Here is a 17012-nt window from a genome sequence, read left to right on the forward strand (position 1 = left end):
TTTCAATAAACGGAAATATAATTGTTGATTCTTTCTCTTTGGTTTTGTGCGATACATTCTGCAATCCAGGTAATATTCCTAACTTCTTGTTCCTTGGATTTCATCCAGGCCCAAACAGTGCTGATGGCAAATTGTTGCGTGAAAGCATCTCTACATAGTTCCATTTCCAATTGGTAAAAGTGATCTTCTAAGTTACCAGTCTCCAAAAATCCCCTATACTCATAGACGTTAGCTAAAGCAGCTCTAACTCCTTCGAAATCTTGGGCTTGCGCCAAGTGAAACGTTGCAAGAGGGTACAACTTACCTATGTTAGGTAACAAGTCACTTTTCAAATCTGGGTCAATATCTGAACTTTGCAAAGAGTTGAGTGCAATATTGATACTTCTTCTGTCAGCTTCAAACCCTAGTAATGTTTGCATACATTCTTTAGCAGGTTCCGGAATTTCTTCAGTGACAAAATTGTAAAAGTCTTCTAAATAAGCCTTGTACAGCTTATTTCTAATAATTTCAATGTTCATATCGTCTAGCTCCTCTGCCGTGTCAAAACAGTTTTTGAAGTAAGGTGCCAGTGGGGTATCCACCAATACGGTTTCGTATAGGGATTCAAGATCAGTAGCAACACTCAACGTAGGCAAAGTATCAAACCAACCTAGCGGATGACAACGTTGTAAAATTTCACCCTTATCACGATCATGAATAGTACCTGTAATCATCAATGCTACATTGTCGATCATGTAACCATAAGTGATATAGTCCATGAACTTTCTCGTGGATCCACTGGATTGGTCTCTTATGTAGTTGAATTCGTGGTACAACTTGCTAGAAGCATATTCTTGAATCAATGACGTGGTCAAAGACTCTGAGGAAACAGAGGAAAGAAAATTACCATAATCAGTTGATGATAATTGTAATTTTAGATCTTCCAACGTGTCACATTGTGTTAAGTTGATGTATTGGTTATTAGATAACAACCCATTTCTGTAGCCTCTCACTACACCTTCAATAAACCCATTGTCAATATTGAAATACACGCCTTCCATCTTCGCAAGACTTTAGCAACACGATCCGAATGGTATACTCTTTTGCTAGCTCTTAGCGTTCTTTATGCCATACCTTAAAGGGTTAAGAGGTCAATTGTTCTTTTGTTTTTGCAGTATATCGAAGATATTTTAAAAATACGTCACTTTGTACGCAGATATCAGCGTAACAATAGGTGCGCGGAAATTACTTAGTTCCATAATACAAGAATCTGCTGACTTTGCGTCTGTAAGATAAGAAGGGTACGGCCCAGAGTATGAATCGTTGGGGGATGAAATCACTTTTTCATCTTCCTACAATTCATTTTGTCCTTGAAATACATAATAACAAAATATTAATGAAACTTGCATGTTACCAAATAACTTGAACTTCAGCACTTCTATTTGTATACCAGTATCACAGCATTCAGCAAATTTGATTATCTCTCATGCTTCATGTCCTACCTTTTTTCCTTCTTTCTTCCTTGTCTTAATCTGAAAGTTACTAATAATAATAAAGACAAAATATCACCCATGCACCAAAATGTATGGGTCATAATTTTTTTTCTTGCCTTCAAAAATCGTTGTTAGCTGCAAAATGGCGGTGAAACACATAGTTGTGGTTATGCGTCCCCTCCGGGCGGCCGCAGATGGAGGATGCCCCCATGTGCTGATTCTCCCCGTAGGCGGCGAGTAATATCCTCGCCTAACCTGGACTTGCCGTGCTAAGTCGGCCTTCTAGGCTGCGCTTCCGTTCAGCATCGTTTACGGTAGAGGGAGCACATGGGCGGAAACAAACCTCATTCTGGTCCTGTGCTTGCCCATTTGCACTGTATAGAGTGTGTGAGTTTCAATTAATGTTGTAGGCGCGAGGCCCTGTAATATGGCAGTTGATCAAAAGTCAATAGATAATTTTCAAGCAAAATCTCATTTAGGTTTGACTACTTTCTTGAACTTGGAAGAGAAGCAAATATATTCAACGAAATGACTGCCCAACAAGTATGTGTAAAGATGAGTAAATTGAAGGATGTGATGGTTATGGAGATGGCACACGTGCCTAGAGGAAAATAGTTACCCAAGAACAAAAGCAGGAAGGGAGCTAACCTTTTAAATATGAACTGGACAAAACTGGACAAAATGAAAATAACGATTTTAGTAAAAATGAAAATATAGCATCAAATGACTGAGAAACATAGTAACAATAACTCATATTATAGCTAATCTGAGTAAACTTCTTCCTACGCTAAGAATTTTTTTGAGGATAGTACCAAACCTTGTGCTGAATCAGCACACGCCATGCCCACCATCAATTGTGCAAGAAAAAAGTAAACGAGTAGTATACTAACTATATATGTGATTTACATCACGATATGTCAATTATAGGCCCCAAAGTGGTATCCTTCCGAAGACGTTGCTGCCCCAAAGAAAACCAGAAAGGCTGTTCGCCCACAAAAGTTGCGTGCCTCTCTAGTTCCAGGCACTGTTTTGATCTTGCTAGCTGGCCGTTTCAGAGGTAAGAGAGTTGTCTACTTGAAACATCTAGAAGACAACACTCTATTGGTCACTGGTCCATTCAAGGTCAATGGTGTTCCATTGAGAAGAGTCAACGCTCGTTATGTCATTGCTACCTCTACCAAAGTCTCCGTGGAAGGTGTCAACGTTGAAAAATTCAACGTTGAATACTTTGCCAAGGAAAAATTGACCAAGAAGGAAAAGAAGGAAGCTAACTTGTTCCCAGAACAACAAACTAAGGAAATCAAGACTGAACGTGTTGAAGATCAAAAGGTTGTTGACAAGGCTTTGTTGGCTGAAATCAAGAAGACCCCATTGTTGAAGCAATATTTGTCCGCTTCTTTCTCTTTGAAGAACGGTGACAAGCCACACCTATTGAAATTCTAAATTGAACTGAAAAAATTATAAATGATTTAAAATAGAATTTCAAAACAAGGAGAATTGATAGAGAATGCGTTGATCTGAAAATACTGTTTGACAATAACGGAAAGGTAAGTGGATATGTAATCTAAGTTTAATCCTCTTCTAATTCATTTTTCCTATCAACATTATCTGTGCTTTTCTATATCCTTCTTTTTGTATCTATAATTTTTTTTTTCTCTTACATAGCAAAATACAAAAAATCATAAATATTAATATCTAAGGGTTCAAGATCAGGTCATCGCCGTTCTGGGCCACTAGGCTATATCTATTCATTTACATTGGAAGCTGCATGGTCTACTCCAACCGCACTGAGGCAAAGTCTCTGTGGAGGAAATGCTGTCCTAGCGAGCCATTGCAATAGGTATAATCAGAGTCGTCCTCCCAATGTGTTAACTTCTCTCAAAACCACCATATAAATTCTGTAACCTGCCAGCGATAATGTTATATATGTAAAAGGTAAACATACAACCCAATTTGTCCATACTAAGTGGATGCTGGGGAAGCAACTACAGTGCAGATGCTAAAGTTTGCTGCGGCAAATAATCTCAACATTTTTGTGATTAAACCTGCCTCAGTGGGGTGTATGATTAGTGCGTTGATATTTAATACACGCGTAAAAGTTAAGTCTGTTGTACGTTTTATTTCGAGTGACGAAAGAACTACGAATAACTTCCTGCATACTGTTGCCTTTTTCTGTATTTACGTATACTTTTATATCAAATAGCTTGGCCAAAAGAAAGTAGCATTGTGTATCAAGTCATAATTCTAATTCTTAGTTTAACTTCAGCAAAAATAATATTCTTCGTCAGACATTCTCATACAATCATTAACCCATATGAACGTTAAATTTCTCAATTTCTTGCCTTCGATGCCCTATGTATATTTTTATCTCAAACCCGAGGCAGTGAAAATTTTAGCTGGTGCATCGAAAAGAGAAGGGCATTGAAAATTTTACAGTGTTAAAAGAAGTGCTTTTCATGTTAGAATGATAAGAAAAAAGAAAAAGACAACAAAATATACGTCTCTACCATGTCTGATATGCTTCCATTGGCTACGTATAGCCTGAATGTTGAACCATACTCCCCAACCCCAGCTCTGAACTTCAAAATTCCGGTTACCATTAGAATCACAATGGCGGCCATCGACCCTGAGCCCTTTGACGATGACAAAAAGCCATCTACTTTAAGAATAATCAAAAGGAATCCTGAACTCACTCGCGGTGAGTACTACAACCAAGATAACAATGACGGCCTCGAAGAGGATGAAAGTGAAAGTGAACAAGAAGCAGATGTACCAAAAAGGAGTGTCAAATCAAAAAAAGGTAAGGCAGTCGAGCAAAGTGAATCAGAAGACTCTGAAGATGAAAACGAAATCGACGATGAATTCGAAGAATGCGTTCTTTTAACCTTATCTCCAAAAGGCCAATATCAACAAGCTTTGGATATTACCATTGCACCAGAGGAAGACGTTCAATTCGTCGTTACCGGTTCATACACTATCTCTCTAACCGGTAACTACGTCAAACATCCATTCGACAATTCTTCAGATTCAGACGAAGATGAAGAAGACTATTACAGTGACGAAGAATCTTCCAATGGAGAAGAAGAAGAAGAAGAAGAAGAAGAGGACGATGAGGAACTAAGTTCCGGTGATGACGATCTTGATGATTTAGTAGATGCTAGTGACATCGAAAGTCGTCTTGATGAATTAGTCAAAAAGGACGAAAAGAAGAAAAACAACAAGAAGGACAGTAAAAGGAAACATGAGGAAGATGAGGAAGAAAGTGCTAAACCTGCCGAGAAAAAACAAACGACCAAGAAAGACAAGAAAGCAGAGAAAGTTAAAGACTCGGAAGAGAGCAAACCAAAGCCAAAGACGAAGCTACTGGAAGGCGGTATTATCATTGAAGACCGCGTCACAGGAAAAGGCCCACATGCCAAAAAGGGTACCAGAGTTGGAATGAGATATGTTGGTAAGTTGAAGAACGGGAAAGTTTTTGACAAGAATACAAAGGGTAAGCCTTTTGTTTTTAAGTTGGGCCAAGGCGAAGTAATTAAAGGATGGGACATCGGTGTTGCTGGTATGGCGGTCGGTGGTGAGCGTAGAATTGTCATTCCTGCTCCATATGCCTACGGTAAACAAGCTTTGCCCGGTATTCCTGCTAACTCTGAATTGACATTTGATGTTAAATTGGTCTCCATGAAATAGGGTCCTTAATGCATACGTATTGATATATGTATCTATAATACTATATACAATTATCTATACTTCCATTACTAATATTATCTTTCAATTTTACATGTTTTTTTCTGCCATAAAAAAGCAATATTTTTTTGCGAGCTATTTAGTGATATAGCCGCCCAGCTACTTGTCGATGCATATATTGGCTGAGAGTACTAATACAATTATCGGAAGACCTCAAAGTAAAATATAGAAGCTTTGAGTAAAAGGAGCTCGAGTTTTAAAAATGACTTCGTAATATGTAAAGTTTATGTCATATATACTTACACGATAAATAGACCATTGATCGTTAGAGACGAGCGCATTGTTTTGTTGAATCCCTTTCAACAGCGCGACAAAAGTTAATCGAGAACAATAAGATGTTGCATTCAAGGGTTAGTCAAACATATCAGAAGGCCGTTTTCTAAATCACCTCAAGAACCTACCACACAGATACATCTTGAAGAGGTGGAGTACCAAAGGGAATATTTTGTACGAGCAAGTTATAGTAAGACACTTCAGTGAGAAATTAATCTGACTTACTTTTACTTAATTGTGTTCTTTCCAAATTAGTTCAACAAGGTTCCCACATACAACCTCAAATGTCACTTCCCTTAAAAACGATAGTACATTTGGTAAAGCCCTTTGCTTGCACTGCTAGGTTTAGTGCGAGATACCCAATCCACGTCATTGTTGTTGCTGTTTTATTGAGTGCCGCTGCTTATCTATCCGTGACACAATCTTACCTTAACGAATGGAAGCTGGACTCTAATCAGTATTCTACATACTTAAGCATAAAGCCGGATGAGTTGTTTGAAAAATGCACACACTACTATAGGTCTCCTGTGTCTGATACATGGAAGTTACTCAGCTCTAAAGAAGCCGCCGATATTTATACCCCTTTTCATTATTATTTGTCTACCATAAGTTTTCAAAGTAAGGACAATTCAACGACTTTGCCTTCCCTTGATGACGTTATTTACAGTGTTGACCATACCAGGTACTTATTAAGTGAAGAGCCAAAGATACCAACTGAACTAGTGTCTGAAAACGGAACGAAATGGAGATTGAGAAACAACAGCAATTTTATTTTGGACCTGCATAATATTTACCGAAATATGGTGAAGCAATTTTCTAACAAAACGAGCGAATTTGATCAGTTCGATTTGTTTATCATCCTAGCTGCTTACCTTACTCTTTTTTATACTCTCTGTTGCCTGTTTAATGACATGAGGAAAATCGGATCAAAGTTTTGGTTAAGCTTTTCTGCTCTTTCAAACTCTGCATGCGCATTATATTTATCGCTGTACACAACTCACAGTTTATTGAAGAAACCGGCTTCCTTATTAAGTTTGGTCATTGGACTACCATTTATCGTAGTAATTATTGGCTTTAAGCATAAAGTTCGACTTGCGGCATTCTCGCTACAAAAATTCCACAGAATTAGTATTGACAAGAAAATAACGGTAAGCAACATTATTTATGAGGCTATGTTTCAAGAAGGTGCCTACTTAATCCGCGACTACTTATTTTATATTAGCTCCTTCATTGGATGTGCTATTTATGCTAGACATCTTCCCGGATTGGTCAATTTCTGTATTTTGTCTACATTTATGCTAGTTTTCGACTTGCTTTTGTCTGCTACTTTTTATTCTGCCATTTTATCAATGAAGCTGGAAATTAACATCATTCACAGATCAACCGTCATCAGACAGACTTTGGAAGAGGACGGAGTTGTCCCAACTACAGCAGATATTATATATAAGGATGAAACTGCCTCAGAACCACATTTTTTGAGATCTAACGTGGCTATCATTCTGGGAAAAGCATCAGTTATTGGTCTTTTGCTTCTGATCAACCTTTATGTTTTCACAGATAAGTTAAATGCTACAATACTAAACACGGTATATTTTGACTCTACAATTTACTCGTTACCAAATTTTATCAATTATAAAGATATTGGCAATCTCAGCAATCAAGTGATCATTTCCGTGTTGCCAAAGCAATATTATACTCCGCTGAAAAAATACCATCAGATCGAAGATTCTGTTCTACTTATCATTGATTCCGTTAGCAATGCTATTCGGGACCAATTTATCAGCAAGTTACTTTTTTTTGCATTTGCAGTTAGTATTTCCATCAATGTCTACTTACTGAATGCTGCAAAAATTCACACAGGATACATGAACTTCCAACCACAATCAAATAAGATCGATGATCTTGTTGTTCAGCAAAAATCGGCAACGATTGAGTTTTCAGAAACTCGAAGTATGCCTGCTTCTTCTGGCCTAGAAACTCCAGTGACCGCGAAAGATATAATTATCTCTGAAGAAATCCAGAATAACGAATGCGTCTATGCTTTGAGTTCCCAGGACGAGCCTATCCGTCCTTTATCGAATTTAGTGGAACTTATGGAGAAAGAACAATTAAAGAACATGAATAATACTGAGGTTTCGAATCTTGTCGTCAACGGTAAACTGCCATTATATTCCTTAGAGAAAAAATTAGAGGACACAACTCGTGCGGTTTTAGTTAGGAGAAAGGCACTTTCAACTTTGGCTGAATCGCCAATTTTAGTTTCCGAAAAATTGCCCTTCAGAAATTATGATTATGATCGCGTTTTTGGAGCTTGCTGTGAAAATGTCATCGGCTATATGCCAATACCAGTTGGTGTAATTGGTCCATTAATTATTGATGGAACATCTTATCACATACCAATGGCAACCACGGAAGGTTGTTTAGTGGCTTCAGCTATGCGTGGTTGCAAAGCCATCAATGCTGGTGGTGGTGCAACAACTGTTTTAACCAAAGATGGTATGACTAGAGGCCCAGTCGTTCGTTTCCCTACTTTAATAAGATCTGGTGCCTGCAAGATATGGTTAGACTCGGAAGAGGGACAAAATTCAATTAAAAAAGCTTTTAATTCTACATCAAGGTTTGCACGTTTGCAACATATTCAAACCTGTCTAGCAGGCGATTTGCTTTTTATGAGATTTCGGACAACTACCGGTGACGCAATGGGTATGAACATGATATCGAAAGGTGTCGAATACTCTTTGAAACAAATGGTAGAAGAATATGGTTGGGAAGATATGGAAGTTGTCTCCGTATCTGGTAACTATTGTACTGATAAGAAACCTGCCGCAATCAATTGGATTGAAGGTCGTGGTAAAAGTGTCGTAGCTGAAGCTACTATTCCTGGTGATGTCGTAAAAAGTGTTTTAAAGAGCGATGTTTCCGCTTTAGTTGAATTAAATATATCCAAGAACTTGGTTGGATCCGCAATGGCTGGATCTGTTGGTGGTTTCAACGCGCACGCAGCTAATTTGGTCACTGCACTTTTCTTGGCATTAGGCCAAGATCCTGCGCAGAACGTCGAAAGTTCCAACTGTATAACTTTGATGAAGGAAGTTGATGGTGATTTAAGGATCTCTGTTTCCATGCCATCTATTGAAGTTGGTACGATTGGCGGGGGTACTGTTCTGGAGCCTCAGGGCGCCATGCTTGATCTTCTCGGCGTTCGTGGTCCTCACCCCACTGAACCTGGAGCAAATGCTAGGCAATTAGCTAGAATAATCGCGTGTGCTGTCTTGGCTGGTGAACTGTCTCTGTGCTCCGCACTTGCTGCCGGTCACCTGGTACAAAGCCATATGACTCACAACCGTAAAACAAACAAAGCCAATGAACTGCCACAACCAAGTAACAAAGGGCCCCCCTGTAAAACCTCAGCATTATTATAACTCTTGTAGTTTACATGGTGATACTTTATATCTTTGTATTGTCTAGCTATTCTAAATCATCTGCATGTAATAAGAAGTTGATCAAAATGACTCGCTGCGTAAAACCTCTCTTCGATCGGAGGTGCCGCCTAATTTATCGCCTAGCACTGCGCTTTTTCAAAGTTTTTCAGAGCAAAAAATGAAAAGTAATGAGCACAACAATAGAAGAGTATCATGATATATAAGGTCATAAAACTAGGTTTCAGGGGCTATCGGCAATTTGAGGAACCTTCAACCTGCCTCAAGTAAAAATCGCTTCGTAACATTAATACAAATTCTTTTTGCAATTATGGAAGGAAGATCAGATTTTGTGGCGACTTCACAGTCCGGAAGTGAAATGAGCCATAGTGAAACTAGGAATAGAACTGGGATGAATGCTAGGAAAAGGAAATTCGCCTGTGTGGAATGTCGTCAGCAGAAGTCGAAATGTGATGCTCACGAAAGAGCACCGGAGCCATGCACTAAGTGTGCTAAAAAGAATGTCCCATGCATTTTAAAACGAGATTTCAGAAGAACTTATAAAAGAGCAAGGAACGAAGCCATTGAAAAAAGATTCAAGGAACTCACCAGAACTTTGACAAATTTAACTTCGGATGAAATTTTGAAGAAAATTGAAGAGGAACAGGAAATTGTTTTGGATAACAGTAATTTCACAAAAGAAAAAGTAAAACAACTCAGGAAGAGTGCTTTTGAGACGACAGAAATAGAACCGAGATCATACAAAACACTTCGAGGAGAACCTATTTCTTACAGTACCAACAGAAGACATACGGATTCTTCTCCTTTAACGCTCTTAAGCTCGTCGACAAACTTCGACCCTGTTCACTCAACAAACGTTATGACAGATGATCAACTTAAGTGCTTGCCAAAAAGCCTGGGCGACGTATATTTGTCAAGCAGCGATATTGCTGAGCTGTTTCAAGAATTTGCGACAAAATATCATCAATTTTTACCCGTCGTTGACCTTTCGAAAGGAGCAGAGCGAATTTATCACTTATCTCCTTGCTTATTCTGGGTCATCCTGCTCATTGGTTTAAGGCGGAAATTTGGGGCTACAGACTTAATGACTCGATTATCAGTGCTAGTAAAGTCAGTTTTATCAGAAATCACAATATCTCCAATAATTCGATATACTCCATCAGATAAGGACGAACCCGTTCTAAATGTAGCATCTGTATATTCCGTGCAAGCATTTCTTTTATACACGTTCTGGCCTCCCTTAACCTCTTCATTAAGCGCCGACACTTCGTGGAATACCATAGGAACAGCGATGTTCCAAGCGCTTCGGGTAGGACTAAATTGTGCAGGTTTTTCAAAAGAGTATGCTTCGGCAAATTCAGAATTAGTTAACGAGCAAATACGAACTTGGATTTGCTGCAATGTTGTATCTCAAACAGTTGCATCATCATTTGGTTTCCCAGCTTATGTTTCATTTGATTATTTAGTAATCAGCTCTATTAGAGTACCAAATTCAAAAAGCCAAGTAGATATACCCAATGAACTAAGACAAATGGCTCAAATTGCTAGATTTGAGAACCAAATCGTAAACACAATGAACTCCACCCCGGCGAGTGTTACTGGGATGGTAAGTCAGGAAGAGAAGCAGCCCTTGTTACACGTTCTTAATCAACAACTAAGTCAATTGGAGATTAGTCTTGAAGAAAATAACCTAGATGATATCCGAAAATTTTTATTACTAGTGGCCAAGGTTCACTTATTAACCTATTACTTCACTGATGTTACCTCCCAAAGTGCTGGAAAATCAAATGGTAATATTTATGAGGGATCATATTCCATTATGGAACTCGATACAAGTTTTGAAACGAAACGTGGATTGGTGAAAGTTTATAATGCCGCCGTAAACTTTCTTATACATGCCAATAGTATGTGGGAACATGATCCTACCATTATTAAGTACTTTCCTGGTTTGTTTGTCTTGAATATATGGCAATCTGCCTGTATTATTAGTAAACTCATACATTCATCACTTCATTCAATGCTAGATGTTAACTCAGGCAAAAAAGCTTATAACAACGCAATTTCATTGACGTTTAATGCCTCAGTTTTAAAATATGATATGGCGTACAGATCATCCGGAATAATGCGAAGCATATGGAGTTTATTTGCTAATATGTATGATGCCTGGAAAAACGACCAAAAGGAAGGTGGAGGTAGACTAAATAATGATTTCAATTTAGGCATCACCATAAAATCTAGGATGTCAGTAAACGTTTTTTTTGACTGCTTATATATTCTAAAAGAGAAATGTGGTATGGCCAAATTGGAGAGAGAGACCAAGGTTTCTACAGCTTACAATGTTGATGAAGAGGAAGAGGAAGATGAAGATGAGGAGGGAGAAGAAGAAGAAGAAGAAGAAGAACTAAGTAGTAAAGTTCCAGAAAATATGGATAGCCAGCAACTAAGGACAAGGAAATTCACCAATGTAAGGCATCCAGAAAAGAAAGCAAGAAAAATAATTGAAACAATTCCGCTAGACCCAAATCCAATAAATGCAGGCTCTACCAGCAGTGGAAGCTCATTAACGACCCCAAATAGTCAAGTAGCGAACACTATATCATATAGAGGAATCCTCAATAAAATGTCACCTAGGGAACAACTGAATCATGCAAATTTAGATTCCAGTGTTTCTACAGACATCAAGGACACTGAAGCTGTCAATGAACCTCTGCCAATAGGGAGGAATGCTGAACATCCGGCAAATCAACCGCCTCTTTCAATAACACAAATGCAAGAAAACACACTACCTGCGACACAAGCCAACTCTTCTCTATTAGAAACGTATCCCATTGTTCAATCAAACCCCGTTACAACTACAATCAAAGAATCACCCAATTCCATCATGGCAGGTTGGGATAACTGGGAATCTGATATGGTTTGGAGGGATGTTGATATTTTAATGAATGAATTTGCGTTCAATCCCAAGGTTTAAAGTCCTTTTCTTTTTTTGCGTAATGTTTACTTACCCTCGAAAAAATGTTATGTAATGACTGCGGTGCTACAGGAGAGGTAAATGATTTTCTATATACGTTTATATTTCTTCCATTTACGCACACTATTTTTTGTCCTTGAATAATTTAACTCAAAAAAAGTGTAAAAAACTGTGTCATTAGGTATATGTTCAATACTTTTGATCTTCAAATGACGTAAAAAAAAGTTTTCAGACGGACTTAAACCGCCAACCAGCCTTGGCCACAGGTGTATGATGCGAAGATTCGTAAGCGCTCACGTTAGTCACATCTCAGGATTGGAAATTATACTAGATAATAAATGGCTTTATTTAATCATATTATAGTTGATATAACAAATCACACCTCCGCTTAATTTATACGTAATAGTATTTACAGTCCTTATGGGTATCAAGACATATTAGGTTAGGAGAACTAAAGAAAAAAAAAAGGACTGTTTGTGCAATTGTACCTGAAGATGAGTAAGACTCTCAATGAAATTAGCACTTTTCTTGGATTTCTATTAAAGCGCTAGCATCTTTGTATACGTCTGACTGGGTAAATTTTTGAAAGGAATCGTTATTCATCAGTCTATACATTTCATTGCTAACGATCTCGAAGAGGGGATATAATTTCCTGAGGACCTTCAAAGTTGCTGGAAATGATTCAACCGATTTGGTATCATTTTGGGTGTTGTCCATGCCATAACGAACAATTGTATGTGAATTTTCTACTGATGCATTAGGCGAATGCGTTTCTGCCAGAGTTAACGGGGCAGGTTTATATTCCTTTAACTGATGTTTGAATCCTTGCTTCTTAAATGAACAGTTTTCATTTGAAAGATTTTTTGAAGGTTTTAGACTCACTTCAGGTGGTTCACCTAACGTGTCAGCCTCCGTTGAGCTAATTGATGAAGCTGCTGATTCCGCGGATGCAGGTGATGGATCGTATAGATTAGTAGGAAAGTGTTCCGATAATGGAGAATGAGGGTGCAACATGATGTCAGAAATATTCTGACGCAAGTTATGATGGATATTTAATTGATATGGTGATCCTATCATGATATAGGACGAATAAATGTGATATGCCATTTCAAGGCACTCATTGGCCTGTTTCATTAAAGCTGAATCAATCGTTTTTACGATATTGTTTTTTGAAGTACTGGTATTAGATTTTTTATCACAATGCTTAGAATCTATCAATTTTTTCAGAATTGTCATTTTCTTCAAAAACCTCTTAATCTCAATGAAGACATCCAAATTTTCTACACAAAGTTCCTTTTCTAAATGGCGCCTGAATAAATATCTCATACCTGGATCAGTTAGCACATAGTCCAGTTTATTTAAATTACTCGAAGAGATAAGCATGTCTTGAGAAAAACCTTCACTATCATCCAATGTCTTTTTTTCATCACGAACAGTCATATGACCCCTTAATGTGAAATCTAGGTCTATGGTGCTACCATTTGGTGCTCTAATATTATTGCTCTTACAACCTGTCCAAGAAACCAAATCCCAACCACGCTTGGACAAGGTAAAAAAAGAGGACCTGCTAATTTGAAACTTTTTCTTGTCAGTGCGTGATGGTTGTAAAAGAACTGGTACAATCAACCCCGTTTTTAAAAATAACGCTGCCAACGAGACCGCTTCTTTAACATGCATAATATCAGTACAGTCCATTATCCACTGCCATATAGCCTTTGTTGTAAAGGTGTACTTAATCACGATTTTTTTGGAAGTGCCAAACGTCTTATTTTCAAACAACCTAATACCTGCATTCGAAACGTAGTATTGCGTGTGCGACTCAGAATCTGGATTTGTAAAGAATCGATGAGCTAATGGCGATACCCTTTCTAAGTCATTTATATCGATGTTTCCAATCTGAGCTTGCCATCCTTGTTCTGGCTTAGATTTCTCAAAAGTAAATGTATCATCATTATTAGTGTATTCCAACAACGAAGATAGGCAAGGTAATGGGTCATCTGCGTTTGTTGGAGACCAAACATTTGGCTTAGCGCCCATCATTTTAATGAAAAGAATATGGATCAAATAATCACTATGGATGATTGAATCCGTGACAGAGCTTCTCTCAAAAGTGAAAAGTTTCATGGAGTTAAACGATGACAAAAGAATATCAGGCATTGTTTTCAACCCAATATCTCTAACATACTTTTGTAAAACAGCAACTCCCTTAGGTGTTGGTTGGAAAAGAACTTTCTCTTTTGGCTCGCCACGAGTTCTGTCCTGCGGTGTATGTAGTAGCTTAGAAGACATAAATAATGTAAGAAGGTGGCGCGCCAAACTAGGTTTAATATTATATGAAACGTTAATACAAGTTGTGTTCATATCCACTTTTAGTTCCAATTGTCCCATTGCTTTAATAGCTTCCTGATATGTAAAAGTGAAGTGGAAATGTTTAGTGAATGCAGTTAATAAGAAAGACTTAGTGTCACTACTATGTTTTTTCTCTTTCAAATCCAAACAAATTAGAAAAATGGAATATACTGTCTTTAAATCATTGGTAAAGATCAGTCCATTCGGCGTTCTGCTGAAATTTTTGGAAGATAATTCATGCAACGTCCTATTTTTATCCACCATCTTACAACTCTATCTTTAATTACCAAATTGAACCTATAACGCCTCAGATAGTGCGTGCAAAACCTAGAAGGAACGTACGACAGTAACACCTCCAAAGTTAAAGGACGATGAGAAGTAAAGACAGAGCTGGGATTATGATTTCATTCACCGGTATAAATATAACAGGACAGACAACAATTCTAACGCACCAGCAACCAAATCCAAGTCCTAGTCAAAAAAAAAGCAGTATTGGGATCATTGTTTCAAAATTGAATATTATGAAACGTTTAAAACCCAGACATCCCATAATTATTGAAGATGATTCAGTTAAAACTTCGCATACTTCATGGCTTCTTCATTAATAGAGACAACGGAGGTGGTTCAACTTGAACTTTTCCAAAGGAGTTGCCATCTCTTTGTATTGTTCGAACTCTTTCAAAAGACCTTGGTAATTTATCTATCATGTACTTTTCGAGTTAACTTAAGTGGAAGACGCTGGTTTTTCTTAAAGTTATAAGCACTATGTGGGTAATTTTTTATTGTCAGTCTGTTTCTGATCTTATCCAACAATTCATCAAAAGTTCTACTCTGGACTATAATCTCAGTGTAAGCGTTAAACAAATAGGTAAAAGGGTGCGGAAAGACCTTCAAAAATTCGAAAAAGATTGCTAAGTTGGATTCTTTATTATTCAACTGGCATGTGACAAGCGAGTTGTAAGACTGTAATAACTTGCTTCCGGAATCAAAGGTAAACTTTATCATTTTTTTCAAATATTCTTGTTCTTGAGCGCATGTTAATATCGGCATCTCAAACACAGTATATTTTGTGTTGAGTTTCTTTTTGAGGGATGTCGATAGGAGAGACGAAATGCTAACGTTATTTGAATAAATGAGGACCTTAAATGCAATGTTATTACTTTTTTCAAGTACCGATAAAACATTGATAAATTCGGTAAGCTTCGAAGGTTCTATTATAGTTGAAGTAGATAATTTATCTAATTGTTCGAATTTGAAGTAGACAATATGATCGATACTTTCGTCATTATTTATTTTCCTCATAACCATCATCATTAGGTCAGACGTGTGATTTGAAGGTTTTTCACTAGCTTCGAAATCTAGTTGTCCGCTATATGAAGCCTGCCCCATTGACTCGATACATTCTTTTGATTTGCTTGATTGAATACCCTCTTTCATTAAGTAGTCATTCATTTCTATAATTACGACATTTATATCGACTAAAGACAGTGTTTCTGAAACTGCACGGTCGATACCAGCATATTGGTGTATATGTTCAACTTTGTCGAAGAAAACGATACAATTTTTCATACTCCTAAGATTTTTTGAAAGAAACTTACTTAAGCTCGGAACGTAGCTTATTGACAAATAATTGGTGCCTAGCTCTTGCAAGGCCATTGATTTGAACTTCTGGTAGAAAACATGGTCCACTCGCTCCTTAACTGGACTCGGCTTACACACCTTTGGGCTGCTAACACTTTTTTTAATTGGAACAAGGTTCAACTTTCTCAGTACAGTAAAATTTTTTTGCTCCAAATCATCGCTTATTGCTTTCACAATCTTGTCACTGTCAACAACCTTTTTCGATCTCCTTATAGGTGCAAAATCGGAATCTACATGCTCCATTGTCTCTATATACTAACCACGTTCGTATTTATATCTATATTCGTACATATATTGTTCTAACTTATTGAAATTGATGGTTAAGAAGATCCCTTCTGTACATATCTGTAAGCGCAATGTTTTCTTCATTGAAAACAGCTGCAAAATTAGAAAACTAAAATAATAACTTTCAAGATAACTAAGCCGGGTTGCCCTTTGACCTAGAAGCATCCCTTATAATAACATTATGTGTATGAAAACCATGTCAGCAAGAACGGTTACGGATATGGAGTGAAGCAAAATCTTTAAGGATTTATTTACATTGAAGAGGAGGAGGAAAAAAGAGCCATAAGGTAAAATTCAAATGCATAAATGAAACTGCCCTTCCTTTTATACTTCCTAACCTTTGCAGGAGAAAAATATATTAAGGACAAAAGAAAAATAGCCGCTATCATTTCCAACGCTCCGGGAAAAAGAGTGTCATAGAGACCCCTTATCTATTTTATCATTTTTAATATGATCTATTCTGGCATAAGTAGCTTCGGATCGATTAAGCGCTATTACAATTGAAGGAGTAACAAATTTTTGGGTGAAGTTTACCAATTTATTCAATTGATCAAATTTATGGAAGATCCTCAAGAAAAACATAAAATTAAAACCTTTATATCCAGAGTTTCAAATTTGTCAAGTTTTTGTTCCCGTTCACTCTTGTTCTGCATATTTTTCCTATTTTTTTGGCTTGTAACTCAAACATGAACTACATCACAAATATATCACGTTACACGGGAAATATACTTCCCATTGCATGGAAATTAAGACGGAAATAAGGGAGACATGAAAAAGGGTCTTGGTGGTGTTGCAGTTGGACAATTAAGCCATTCAATGCGATATAAACTATAAATC

General features: G+C 37.4%; 7 protein-coding genes across 7 annotated transcripts; 4 read left to right on the forward strand and 3 right to left on the reverse strand.

Moving 5' to 3' along the window:
* Positions 1-2: 2 nt before the first annotated feature.
* Positions 3-1040, reverse strand: VMA6 (H(+)-transporting V0 sector ATPase subunit d; the record flags this gene model as incomplete). The annotated part of the gene is made up of 1 exon (NM_001182335.3): positions 3-1040. The coding sequence occupies one exon, from the start codon at positions 1038-1040 to the stop codon at positions 3-5; it is 1038 nt and encodes a 345-aa protein (NP_013552.3).
* Positions 1041-2000: 960 nt separating this feature from the next.
* Positions 2001-2915, forward strand: RPL6B (60S ribosomal protein eL6 RPL6B; the record flags this gene model as incomplete). Its single annotated transcript, NM_001182336.1, has 2 exons — positions 2001-2015; positions 2400-2915. 2 exons carry the CDS (start codon positions 2001-2003, stop codon positions 2913-2915), a joined length of 531 nt encoding a protein of 176 aa, NP_013553.1.
* A 1065-nt stretch (positions 2916-3980) lies between these two features.
* Positions 3981-5159, forward strand: FPR4 (peptidylprolyl isomerase FPR4; the record flags this gene model as incomplete). The annotated part of the gene is made up of 1 exon (NM_001182337.3): positions 3981-5159. One exon carries the CDS (start codon positions 3981-3983, stop codon positions 5157-5159), a length of 1179 nt encoding a protein of 392 aa, NP_013554.3.
* A 614-nt stretch (positions 5160-5773) lies between these two features.
* HMG2 (hydroxymethylglutaryl-CoA reductase (NADPH) HMG2) lies at positions 5774-8911 on the forward strand (the record flags this gene model as incomplete). Its single annotated transcript, NM_001182338.1, has 1 exon — positions 5774-8911. One exon carries the CDS (start codon positions 5774-5776, stop codon positions 8909-8911), a length of 3138 nt encoding a protein of 1045 aa, NP_013555.1.
* Positions 8912-9239: 328 nt separating this feature from the next.
* Positions 9240-11900, forward strand: LEU3 (leucine-responsive transcriptional regulator LEU3; the record flags this gene model as incomplete). Its single annotated transcript, NM_001182339.3, has 1 exon — positions 9240-11900. One exon carries the CDS (start codon positions 9240-9242, stop codon positions 11898-11900), a length of 2661 nt encoding a protein of 886 aa, NP_013556.3.
* A 516-nt stretch (positions 11901-12416) lies between these two features.
* Positions 12417-14513, reverse strand: SST2 (GTPase-activating protein SST2; the record flags this gene model as incomplete). The annotated part of the gene is made up of 1 exon (NM_001182340.1): positions 12417-14513. One exon carries the CDS (start codon positions 14511-14513, stop codon positions 12417-12419), a length of 2097 nt encoding a protein of 698 aa, NP_013557.1.
* A 432-nt stretch (positions 14514-14945) lies between these two features.
* On the reverse strand, positions 14946-16133 carry RIF2 (Rif2p; the record flags this gene model as incomplete). The annotated part of the gene is made up of 1 exon (NM_001182341.3): positions 14946-16133. The coding sequence occupies one exon, from the start codon at positions 16131-16133 to the stop codon at positions 14946-14948; it is 1188 nt and encodes a 395-aa protein (NP_013558.3).
* Positions 16134-17012: the final 879 nt, after the last annotated feature.

Source organism: Saccharomyces cerevisiae, chromosome XII (assembly GCF_000146045.2).
Source record: "Saccharomyces cerevisiae S288C chromosome XII, complete sequence".
NCBI lineage: Eukaryota > Fungi > Ascomycota > Saccharomycetes > Saccharomycetales > Saccharomycetaceae > Saccharomyces > Saccharomyces cerevisiae.